Source organism: Salvelinus fontinalis, unplaced genomic scaffold (genome assembly GCF_029448725.1).
Source record: "Salvelinus fontinalis isolate EN_2023a unplaced genomic scaffold, ASM2944872v1 scaffold_0636, whole genome shotgun sequence".
Lineage (NCBI taxonomy): Eukaryota > Metazoa > Chordata > Actinopteri > Salmoniformes > Salmonidae > Salvelinus > Salvelinus fontinalis.
In genome coordinates this window covers 53395-66685 of record NW_026600845.1, presented here as the reverse complement: position 1 = coordinate 66685, position 13291 = coordinate 53395, and the positions used below count along the sequence as shown (strand labels likewise).

Sequence of the window (13291 nt, the reverse complement as noted above, 5' to 3'; positions counted from 1 at the left end):
AAATCTAGCCTAGCCTAAGACATAGATCTAATGCCTGAGCCTTCTGTAAAAATAGTACTGTATTAGTTAGCTTGTCCACTATAACAACGTGTTCAAGCGTAACCAGATAAACTTGCTTTGAAGATGAAACTACGTTCAGTGCGCACTAATCCCGTGTCCCTGTCGCTAATGTAGTGACTTCAACTATCTTTGGCTGCCATCTATTGGAAAGGAATGGTAACTACACTGGGCAGCAGATTGTAGTTTACCAAGGGATTTTTTGGGGAGCCAATTCATACAGCCTGCCGCTATACAGTTCATGTTTGAATTACTACTTGTTGTCGTCATCTTCGTTGTCCGCACCTAACCTCACTCTCTTCGTACCACAGACAATTTGCTGATTGCTGCCAGTGACGCACTGGCGCCAGTCGTTACTATGGCAATTTAAAATGGCGCTGACAATAGCTCAAATTAACCTTGTTGACGATCATAAAACTAAATATAGAGATGTTTTTATGTTAAATGCACATGTTTAGTATTAGTGGATTGAATACCTCTCTTTACTTATATTTACTTCCTAAAGTGTTTCCATTCCCCTTTAAGTAGGCTAAACTAGGTAGCTAAGTGAAAGTGAAAGTTAAAAAAATACAACCAAATATCGCTCTCTCTCTCTCTCTATCTATCCCCCTCTCTCTCTTGCTTCTTCTTAATTTTGGAAGAAATTAATTTGTTCAAAAACTGTTCAACTATTGTATTTCTCTCTCTGAGTCAACTACTCACCACATGATATGCACTGCAGTGCTAGCTAGCTGTAGCTTATGCTTTCAGTACTAGATTCATCCTCTGATGCTTTGATTGGGGGGACAACACATCATTTCATGCTGCAAGAGCTCTGATAGGCTGGAGGACGTCCTCCGGAAGTTGTCATAATTACTGTGTAAGTTTATGGAAAGGGGATGAGAACCATGAGCCTCCTGGGTTTTGTATTGAAGTCAATGTTCTGTTGTGACGTTGTATTAGTTAATGTGACGACTGTTGCTCATCGAATGATTAAAGGTTTCTAATTGCGTGATTAGATGAATCAAGCAATTATTAACTATTTTACCTGGGGCACCATGGGAAAATGAGTTGTATTGAGTTTCTATTTCCCAAATTAACTCAAAGAATATCAGAATATCGATTTTACAACAGTCGCTAATTAAATCAGTTTTCTCTACAATCTCATTCTGAACGTCGCATAATCCGGGAATCTGCACGGACCCGGGTCCCACCAATGAGTTCGTACCACACCAATCTTAGTTGATTATTTATTTACTAGAAAGCTAAAATGATGATAAAATATACACATACACAAATCACAGTCTAGGCTATTGATTAGAACTTAGTATAATGGGCCAACACACTATGGCGCGTGTTACCCAAAATGGGGATTTAAAAGAGAGAGAAAAAGAGAAAGTACACGAGATAAATATACATTTGGGTACATTTGTCAGCTATGCATATTTTAACCCTAGCCTTGCCCCGAACTGCCGCTCTTATGGGTCAGAATATAATGATGTAATTACGTGTTGGAGGTCTCAGATGTGAAGCTCCGCGTGGGTCGTTTAGGCTTCTCAATATCGCACTTCTCCGGCGCAACTCTCTGGATGTCCTCAGGATGTCGGTGTTCTTTTGGTTTAGTGGTCTGATTCCTCGCCCTTGCTCTGAAAGGGGTCTTCTGAGGACAGACAGCTCTGTAGCTGAGAGCTCACAGCGTAGGAATGAAACAGCGTAGATACCACGATTCGATCGAGAGTGGAGGCTAGGTGGTCCGGCTTGAATTCACCCCCTTAGACACAGCTACTCATCCATAGCATGGGTAGAAAAAAAGATTTCTTTGTCTTCAACCTTGTGTTGCGTTTTGGGTTAGTTGACTATTCAGACCATGGCTGCAGCTCGGGTCACTTAGTCTGATATGTTACTTCTTAACTCACAGGTCTTATACCCTCGGGTCAGAAGTGGGCGTAACCGCCTTTAGGGCAATTCTCTGGGCGTAACTAGTTACGAGGCAAGGTCTGGATTTTACTCAAATCCAATTTTAGACATCTAACTTCACATTTCATCTTTACCAAAAACATTCTCTTTGATTTGGACATTTTCCACACAACGTACAATATATAAACATCAAGCATAGACTAGGAAAACTCTTAAAGTTACAATGTTTTCGTAATAATGTAATGTATTAAGCTTTAATAACAAAACAAAAATGACATACATTTTCATATTCCATCTATCGTCATGACCACCATTGTGGCTGACGGAAACCATTGTTCCAAAGTCCCTTTATTACATGTTTAATGTTCTGAGGCTGGTTCTCCATAGTGAGAGAACAAAGGAATTGTATCTGTGGCTAAGATTTACCATGGGCGTGAGGGACATAAAACTCCCACATCTACATACCCCTAGATATCTCCTCCTCTTTTGGGGGTGAGAGATAATCTGTAGGGTTGTGGTCTCCTGTAACCTGACAGTCATGACAGTACCCAGAGGAGGACGGAGCTATCTGTCCTCCATCTACACCATGGTGCTACCCTACATATTGCTGTTGAGGCTACTGTAGACCTTCTTTGCAAAATAGTGTGTTTTCATCAGTTACTTGGTGATGTGATAATATTAGTATAGTTTTATCAAAAAAATCTAACTTTTTTATGTTTTACAATAAATAAAAAAATATGAAATTCACTGAGGAGGATGGTCCACCCCTTCCTCCTCTGAGGAGCCTCCACTGGTGCGCGTATGGTGTATCTGTGTGTGTGTGTGTGTGTGTGTGTGTGTCTGTGTGTGTGTCTGTGTGTGTGTGAGTCTCTTGCTGTTTAGCCTCACAGCTTCGGGATAGGAGCTATCATTGAACTTGGTGGTCAGTCTTTAGCTTGCCGAGCCACAGAGAGTTCCTGTATTTGGGCTTCTGAGAATAAAACAGCTTTAGAACAATCAATGTAGAAATATGTGTTTACAGTACTACAGATCTGTTCAATAAGTGGTTGTTGTTGTTGTTGTTGTTGTTGATGATGATGACTTTATTGTATCCATTACGAATCAGGTGGAGTTATTCACCAGCTATAGAGTGAGTTGTTGTTTATGTTTCTAAGACTGCAGGGTGGGAGATGCAACAATGTCCTTGAGAACAGCAGGAAGTGTGTTGGTGGTCTTTCTCTGGTCTGTAGCAGGTATGGTCTCATTCTTATCTTTTAGTTCTCTGTTTAATAATCTACAGACATTTATAAAAGGATAAGAATCATAATGTTATTCTGGTGTGTTCTGTCAGGCGTCTCCACTTCACTTTAAATAGTTATCTTTCACACCTCACTGAGTGATGCCTATCTGTGGTTTCCATTCACACTCAAAACAGGAACTATGGCAACAAAGTGTGGACAAACCCTACCTTCAGTGTGATGTTTGTCAATCTACAGGCATCAGTGTGAGCCAATAGACCTTGACTTAATTCTGAGACCATTGTGTTGTGTGACTGTGTTTCAGTGGTACTGGGTCAGTATGGCTGGAGTGTGACTTACACCACTCAGAGTATCTGTACCTTGAAAGGGTCAACAGTGGAGATGTCCTGCTCTTACACATATCCCAGTGGTACAGTCACAACTACCTTCTGGTTCACAAAAATATATGCTGAGGAGAATTATGTGAGTCTGAGTGATGACCCAGACTACAAAGGACGTGTGACGTATCATAAGCATGAAGAAAATAGTCACACCCTGACAATCACAGACCTGAGAGAGAGTGACTCAGCTACTTACAAATTCAGATTTACAGATCAGACTGGAGGATGGAAATATTTTGGCAATCCTGGAGTCACTCTGTCTGTCACAGGTACAGTTACATTCAATATAGTTAAACTGTTGAATTCCATTTAGTTCAGGATAAATGTCTTGGTTTGTATTTATGTCTGTATAACATAGGATTTCCTCCATCTTTGTATTAGAGTGATAAGTCAGTGATAAAGGGATTTACAGTGATATTGTTTATTCTCCAGGTCTTCAGGTGAAGGTGACTGGTGGACATCAGGATAAGACACTGACCTGTATCACCACCTGTACTCTGACTGACAACCCCACCTACATCTGGTACAAGAACGGACAACATCTAGATGAGAGCACCTCCCCCCAGTACAAAGACCCAGTCTCCAGTAACTATGAAGACAGCTACTCCTGTGCTGTAAAAGGCCATGAGGATCTCCGCTCTCCTGCAGTGTGTGAGTGGGAATCTACTATGGAATCTAATACAGCATGTATACAGAATGTTTGTACTACGTCCTTTTGGTCTCACTCTGTAATTTGATAGGGCTTGGCTTTTATGAAAATAACTGAAAATACAGTATTATGTGATTCCATTATATTGCAGGTGTCCAGGGTCAGGACTGCAACAGAGTGACTTACACCAAGAGGACAATCTTCGCCTTGAAGGGGTCAACAGTGGACATATCCTGTACTTATTTTAGTCTTTATAACATCACCTCATTACTCTGGTTTAGTCATAAACACAGTGACATCTGGAGGGATGAGTTGATCCCTGAGGACCTAACCACAGACCCAGGGTATGCAGGTCGTGTGGAGTATATTGGAGGGAAGGAGAGAGGTCACTCCACCCTGAGAATCACAGATCTGAGAGAAGAGGACTCTGCTGAGTACAAGTTCATATTCACCACACAGACCTCAAGATGGGGATACAGCTTCCCTGGAACAACTCTGACTGTCACAGGTAACACTTGATCATGTTTATACATAGATTTTATTTGATGTTTAAATATATATTTTTATCCATAATACACTATTGGTTTAATTATGTTGTTGTAATTTACTCTGTATTCAGACCTGCAGGTGAAGGTGACTCCTGCCACAGAGGCAGGGAAGAGGACACTGACCTGTATCACCACCTGTACTCTGACTGACAACCCCACCTACATCTGGTACAAGAACGGACACAAAGTAAAGGAGGACACTTCCAGCCTGTACTCAGACTCCTTTAGTGATGCAGACAGTTACTCCTGTGCTGTAAAAGGCCATGAGGATCTCCACTCTCCTGCAGTGTGTAAGTGTGGACTTTTACATACAACATTTGTTTCAGGTTGTCAGACAATCATTATTTAATTTGCTGTGAATGTGACGTCCACTTCTGCTTTAGGTCCATATGCTTTGCCACGCAGTGTTGAACGAGCTTCAAGATATATAATCAAATTCATGAAAATGCCGTCAATGGATGAATTTACTTCTACCAGATACCTTTCATTATGTTTTTGCACTTGTACACCATTGCACTACATTTTTGAGCACTGAAGACCCATGAAAAAAAAAAAAAAACTACAAAGCTGAGGGGAAAGTCACTTCCTGGTTACTTTCACAGCATATATTTTAAACATTATTATTTAATTTTTTTTCATTTATATTTGGAGGTATATTTGGATGCCCTGATTGGCGTCACTCGTTAGTCAGTATGTGTTACAACTGTGCTGGCATGTGGGTTTTAATTTTGTTTTTCCTCTTCTTGGGAAAATGTTGTGGGCGCTCGTGGTGGGCACTCGTGGTGGGAGCTCATGGTGGGCGCCCATGTCTTTTTGGTTCCAGTTGTTGTTGCTAGTCAATTTTCAATGGACTCCCCCATGAGTGTCTTTCAGAACCCCTCCTAAAAACCCACTGGTCTCATTTTTGTCTTTGTCAGTGACTCTTTTGTTAATTCCCCCTTTTGTTTGGGTGAAATTTTAGGTTATCTTGCTGAGGAACGTAACAGCATAAGTGTATACAGTAGATATTGTAATTAAAGATTTTTATAAAGGTGTTATATTGTCTTGTATTTCAGGTCAGAACTGTTGGAGTGTGACTTACACCCACCAGAGGATCTGTGCCTTGAAGGGGTCAACAATGAACATATCCTGCTCTTACACATATCCCAGTTATCATGAGATCAAAAAAGCTTTCTGGTTTACTAAATGGTCTGGTATGGAGGCTGAAGATCTGAGCTCAGTGCCAGGGTATGAGGGTCATATAGAGTACCTTGGGGATAAGAAGAATGACTGTACCCTGAGAATCACAGACCTGAGATTGAGTGACTCTACTGGGTACAGGTTCAGATTCATAACATCTGGGGAAAAGTTTTCTGGCTCACCTGTCTCCCTGACTGTCACAGGTAATCTGTCACACATCTCACATCTATTACTGTCATTACCTTATTAAGGGCAGTCATACACACATAATAGTGGTATGTGATGGAAAAATACAAAATCTAGTATTTCACATAAGAGGACATATTGCACACTGAACAAAAATATAAACGCAAACTGTAAGGTGTTTGTCCCGTGTTTCATGAGCTGAAATAAAATTTGCCCAAAATTTGCCATACGCACAAAAACCTTTTCTCTCAACTTTTGTGCACACATTTGTTTACATCCCTGTTAGTGAGAATTTCTCCTTGGCCAAGATAACTCATCCACTTGACAAGTGTGGCATATTAAGAAGCTGATTAAACAGCATGAGCACAACACAGGTGTGCCTTGTGCTGGGGACAATTAAAGGCCACTCTAAAATGTGCAGTTTTGTCACATAACACTATCCCACGGATGTCTCAAGTTTTGAGGGAGTATGCAGCTGGCATACTGACTGCAGGAATGGACACCAGAGCTGTTGCCAGAGAATGTAATGTTCATTTCTCTACCATAATTCATCTCCAACGTCGTTTTTGAGAATTTGGCAGTACGTCCAACCGGCCTCACAACCGCAGACCACGTGTATGGTCAAAATCAACACCCTGATCAACTCTATGCAAAGGAGATGTGTCACGCTGCATGAGGCAAATGGTGGTCATACCTACTGGTTTTCTGATTCACGCCCCTACCTTTTTTTAAGGTATCTGTGACCAACAGATGCATTTCTGTATTCCGAATCATGTGAAATCCATAGATTAGGGCCTAAGGAATTTATTGAAATTTCAAGGACTGATTACCTCATTTGAAATTTAACTCAGTAAAATCTTTGAAATTGTTGCATGTGTGAAACAAGCATTTCGCTACACACAATCATTTCGCTACACTTGCATTAACATCTGCTAACCATGTGTATGTGACCAATAAAGGTTGATTTGATGTTGTGTTTATATTTTTCTTCAGTGTATTAAATAGATAAGAATATAAACAGAGTCATGTTGAATACTAACTTATATCACGGGTGACATGGCTGGATGTATGACGTATTAAACAGGCCAGTCATGTTCTTCCACACCGATCTCGAAAATTCATTTCTTTATGGACCTCACTTTGTGCACGGGGGGCATTGGAAAGGATCTTCCTCGAACGGTTGCCACAAAGTTGGAAGCACAGAATCTTCTAGAATGTCATTGTATGCTGTAGCATTAAGATTTCCCTTCACTGGAACTAAAGGGCCTAGCCCGAACCATGAAAAACAGCCCAGACCATTATTCCTCCTCCACCAAACTTTACAGTTGGCACTATGCATTCGGGCAGGTAACGTTAATTTAGCTCATGAAACACTTTACATGTTGCATTCATATTTCTGTTCAGTGTAGTTGAAACAGAGACATGAGAGAGACTTTGACTGTCATGTATTATCTATATAATAGTTGAATCAGATCCAGGAGGGCAGTATGACATGGAGTTACTCTGTCACAGGTAATATTGTGTAAAATACTAGAGTAATTCAATACAAATGTGCCTCATCTATCTACGGACTAACATCATTTGTATTCTAACAAAATGAATAGTCTAGTTATTGTAGGTTAGTTCAACACATATCTTGATTTGTGTTTATTCAGTATAAGGGTCAGGATGATAGTCTGTACAGACTGTAATCAGAATGGCTTGCATCATTTCTTCAGAAGAGAACTCAGTAAATTCATACAGTATTTCATGTGTTGTATTTCTCTCCAGATCTTCAGGTAAAGATTACAACTTCACTGCTTTCAAGCTGGGTGACTCTGACCTGTATCACCACCTGTACTCTGACTGACAACCCCACCTACATCTGGTACAAGAACGGACACAAAGTAAAGGAGGACCCTTCCAGCCTGTACTCAGACTCCTTTAGTGATGCAGACAGTTACTCCTGTGCTGTAAAATACCATGAGGATCTCCACTCTCCTGCAGTGTGTAAGTGTAGATTCAACTACAGTATTCCTCAGTAGGCTATATTCATTCATGTTGGTGAATTACACATCTGAAACACTCATCACACAGAACGATCTGAGAACAGAATACAGAAAACACTATATTGTCATGTTATTGTTTAAGGTGTCCGTGGTCAGAACTGTTGGAGTGTGACTTACCCCCATCAGGGAGTCTGTGCCTTGAAGGGGTCAACAGTGGACATATCCTCCACGTATGACAGTGGTGATTCTACGATCACATCATCACTCTGGTTTAGTCCTAAAAGGAGTGCCAGCTGGAAGGATGAGTTGATCCCTGAGGACCTAACCACAGACCCAGGGTATGCAGGTCGTGTGGAGTATGCTGGAGAGAAGGAGAGAGGTCACTCCACCCTGAGAATCACAGATCTGAGAGAGGAGGACTCTGCTGAGTACAAGTTCATATTCAACACAGAAACCTCAGGATGGGGGTACAGCTTCCCTGGAACAACATTGACTGTCACAGGTAACACTGCACTTATAATCTTCAGGTGAATGTGACTCCTGCCTGGTGTTGTAACATGTTGGTAACTTTCCCAAAGTTCCCAGCTTTTCCAGAAATCCTGGTTGGAGGATTAATTCCTTCTGATTCTGGGATTATTCTGGAAAAGATGGGGATTTTGGGAGAGTTACCAGAGTTTTGCAACCCTGTTCCTGCGACAGTGTCAATGTATTATTTAATATTGATACAATGGCGACTTCGGCGATGTCATTTACAAAATTGCCTCCAACACTCTACTCAGCAAATTGGATGCAGTCTATCACAGCGCAATCCGTTTTGTCACCAAAGCCCCATATACTACCCACCACTGCGACCTGTATGCTCTCGTTGTCTGGCCCTCGCTTCATATTCGTCGCCAAACCCACTGGCACAAGGTCATCTATAAGTCTTTGCTAGGTAAAGCCCTGCTTTATCTCAGCTCACTGGTCACCATAGCAGCACCCACCCGTAGCACACACTCCAGCAGGTATCTTTCACTGGTCACCCCCAAAGCCAATTCCTACTTTGGCCGCCTTTCCTTCCAGTTCTCTAATGCCAATGACTGGAACGAATTGTAAAAATCACTGAAGCTGGAGACTCATACATTGGGGCAAAAAAGTATTTAGTCAGCCACCAATTGTGCAAGTTCTCCCACTTAAAAAGATGAGAGAGGCCTGTAATTTTCATCATAGGTACACTTCAACTATGACAGACAAAATGAGAAGAAAAAAAATCCAGAAAATCACATTGTAGGATTTTTAATGAATTTATTTGCAAATTATGGTGGAAAATAAGTATTTGGTCAATAACAAAAGTTTATCTCAATACTTTGTTATATACCCTTTGTTGGCAATGACAGAGGTCAAACGTTTTCTGTAAGTCTTCACAAGGTTTTCACACACTGTTGCTGGTATTTTGGCCCATTCCTCCATGCAGATCTCCTCTAGAGCAGTGATGTTTTGGGGCTCTTGCTGGGCAACACGGACTTTCAACTCCCTCCAAAGATTTTCTATGGGGTTGAGATCTGGAGACTGGCTAGGCCACTCCAGGACCTTGAAATGCTTCTTACGAAGCCACTCCTTCGTTGTCCGGGCGGTGTGTTTGGGATCATTGTCATGCTGAAAGACCCAGCCACGTTTCATCTTCAATGCCCTTGCTGATGGAAGGAGGTTTTCACTCAAAATCTCACGATACATGGCCCCATTCATTCTTTCCTTTACACGGATCAGTCGTCCTGGTCCCTTTGCAGAAAAACAGCCCCAAAACATGATGTTTCCACCGCCATGCTTCACAGTAGGTATGGTGTTCTTTGGATGCAACTCAGCATTCTTTGTCCTCCAAACATGACGAGTTGAGTTTTTACCAAAAAGTTCTATTTTGGTTTCATCTGACCATATGACATTTTCCCAATCTTCTTCTGGATCATCCAAATGCTCTCTAGCAAACTTCAGACGGGCCTGGACATGTACTGGCTAAAGCAGGGGGACACGTCTGGCACTGCAGGATTTGAGTCCCTTGCGGCGTAGTGTGTTACTGATGGTAGGCTTTGTTACTTAGGTCCCAGCTCTCTGCAGGTCATTCACTAGGTCCCCCCGTGTGGTTCTGGGGTTTTTGCTCACCGTTCTTGTGATCATTTTGACACCACGGGGTGAGATCTTGCGTGGAGCCCCAGATCGAGGGAGATTATCAGTGGTCTTGTATGTCTTCCATTTCCTAATAATTGCTCCCACAGTTGATTTCTTCAAACCAAGCTGCTTACCTATTGCAGATTCAGTCTTCCCAGCCTGGTACAGGTCTACAATTTTGTTTCTGGTGTCCTTTGACAGCTCTTTGGTCTTGGCCATAGTGGAGTTTGGAGTGTGACTGTTTGAGGTTGTGGACAGGTGTCTTTTATACTGATAACAAGTTCAAACAGGTGCCATTAATACAGGTAACGAGAGGAGGACAGAGGAGCCTCTTAACCTCTAACGAGCCTCAACCCCGGATCCGGGATCACCCCCCACCCCCCCCCCCCCACACTGATTAGCATCGCTAGCATAGCGTCACAATTAAATAGTAGCATCTAAATATCATTAAATCACAAGTCCAAGACACCTAATGAAAGATACAGATCTTGTGAATAAAGCCACCATTTCAGATTTTTTAAATGTTTTACAGGGAAGACACAATATGTAAATCTATTAGCTAAACACGTTAGCAAAAGACACCATTTTTCTTTGTCCACCATTTTTTCTCTCCACCAGTAGCTATCACCAATTCGGCTAAACTAAGATATTGATAGCCACTAACCAAGAAAAAACCTCATCAGATGACAGTCTGATAACATATTTATGGTATAGGATAGGTTTTGTTAGAAAAATGTGCATATTTCAGGTATAAATCATAGTTTGCCATTGCAGCCACCATCACAAATCTCACCAAAGCGACTAGAATTACTACAGAGAGCAACTTGTATTACCAATTTACTCATCATAAAACATTTCTTAAAAATACACAGCACATAGCAATGGAAAGACACAGATCTTGTGAATTCAGACAACATTTCAGATTTTCTAAGTGTTTTACGGCGAAAACACAATAAATCGTTATATTAGCATACCACATATGCAAACGTTACCCGAGCACTGATTCTAGCCAAAGAGAGCGATATCGTATCATCGCCAAAATATATTAATTTTTTCACTAACCTTCTCAGAATTCTTCAGATGACACTCCTGTAACATCATATTACAACATACATATAGAGTTTGTTCGAAAATGTGCATATTTAGCCATAAAAAACCGTGGTTATACAATGAAAATAGTAGCAAAACAAGCCTGGAAATGTCGGTCGCCATCTTTGAGTGATCTAGTTTAATCAATAGCTAATCATATACTTGACTAAAAAATACAGGGTTGACAGGAATCGAAAGACAAATTAGTTCTTAATGCAATCGCTGATTTACATTTTTTAAATTATCCTTACTTTTCAATACAGGTTGCGCCAAGCGAAGCTATACAAAACAAAATGGCGGCGTAAGCGTTTAACATTTTTCGACAGAAACACGATTTATCATCATAAATTGTTCTTACTGTGAGCTGTTCTTCCATCAGAATCTTGGGCAAAGAATCCTTTCTTGGGTCTAATCTTCTTTTGGTCGAAAGATGTCCACTTGTCCGTCGAAATGCCCACTAACGTACGACCGGGACCCCGAAACGTGCCCAGCGCTTCAAAGTGCACAACAAAGCAATGCCTCAAAATCGCACTAAAAGGATATAAATTGCTATACAACGGTTCAAATTAACTACCTTATGATGCTGTTAACACCTATAACGGGTAAAAACATGACCGGAGAAATATTACTGGCTAAACTAACGCTTGGAAGGAGGCGAGTCCGATGTCCTTCGCGCGCAAGGCGCAGGCAGCAAAGGGAAGCTACTTCCGGTATTTGCTGTTTTATACAGCCCCTGATTGCGCAATCGACTCCATTCAAAGCGTCATCACGCACTGACATCCAGGGGAAGACGTAAGAAGTGTCTGTTTCTTCATAGCATTTACACGGACCTTTAAACTGACTCCAGATCAGTGGCCAAAATGTTTGAAATCTGACTCCCTATCATGAAAAGTGCTGTAGATTGAGTTCTGTTTCACTCAGAGACAAAATTCCAACGGCTATAGAAACTAGAGAGTGTTTTCTATCCAATAATAATAATAATATGCATATTGTACGAGCAAGAATTGAGTAGGAAGCCGTTTAATCTGTAGTGCAAATTATGCTAATGCGAAACAGCACCCCCTATATTCGCAAGAAGTTAAAGAAGAAGTTACAGGTCTGTGAGAGCCAGAAATCTTGCTTGTTTGTAGGTGACCAAATACTTATTTTCCACCATAATTTGCAAATAAAATCATTAAAAACACTACAATGTGATTTTCTGGATATTTTTCTCATTTTGTCTATCATAGTTGAAGTGTACCAATGATGAAAATTACAGGCCTCTCTCATCTTTTTAAGTGGGAGAACTTGCACAATTGGTGGCTGACTAAATACTTTTTTGCCCCACTGTATGTCCCTCACTAACCTTAAGCACCAGATGTCAGAGCAGCTCACACATCACTGCACCTGTACATAGCCCACCTGTAGCCCATCCAACTACCTCATCCCTATACTGTTATTTATTTATTTTACTCCTTTGCACACCAGTATCTCTACTTGCACATTCATCTTCTGCACATCTATCACTCCAGTGTTTAATTGCTATATTGTAATTATTTTGCCACTATGGCCTATTTATTGCCTTACCTCCTTTATCTTACCTCATTTGCATACACTGTATATATACTTTTTCTATTGTGTTATTGACTGTATGTTTGTTTATTCCATGTGTAACTGTGTTGTTTGTGTCGCACTGCTTTGCTTTATCTTGGCCAGGTCGCAGTTGTAAATGAGAACTTGTTCTCATCTAGTCTACCTGGTTAAATAAAGGTGAAATATAAAATACATTTTAAAAATGGGAACCATCTGTGTAGGAAAGTCTTTGTTTATTGTAATAGAGATCAGGTGAATCCGGGTTTAATTATGTTTTTTATTCCAGGTCTTCAGGTGCGGATTAAGGGTCCAACCAACATCATAGAGGGAAAGTGTTTTTGTCTGTTCTGTGAGTCCATATGCTTTC

General features: G+C 40.9%; 1 protein-coding gene across 1 annotated transcript in view; it reads left to right on the top strand.

The window, feature by feature from the left end:
• Positions 1-3130: 3130 nt before the first annotated feature.
• The window catches only part of LOC129846883 (B-cell receptor CD22-like), a 29969-nt gene continuing 19808 nt past the window's right edge, over positions 3131-13291 (top strand). Inside the window, exons 1-5 of the mRNA XM_055914685.1 lie at positions 3131-3185; positions 3496-3840; positions 4004-4222; positions 4372-4728; positions 4840-5058. Coding sequence (XP_055770660.1) covers positions 3131-3185; positions 3496-3840; positions 4004-4222; positions 4372-4728; positions 4840-5058 — 1195 coding nt within the window. The remainder of the gene's footprint in view (positions 3186-3495; positions 3841-4003; positions 4223-4371; positions 4729-4839; positions 5059-13291) is intronic.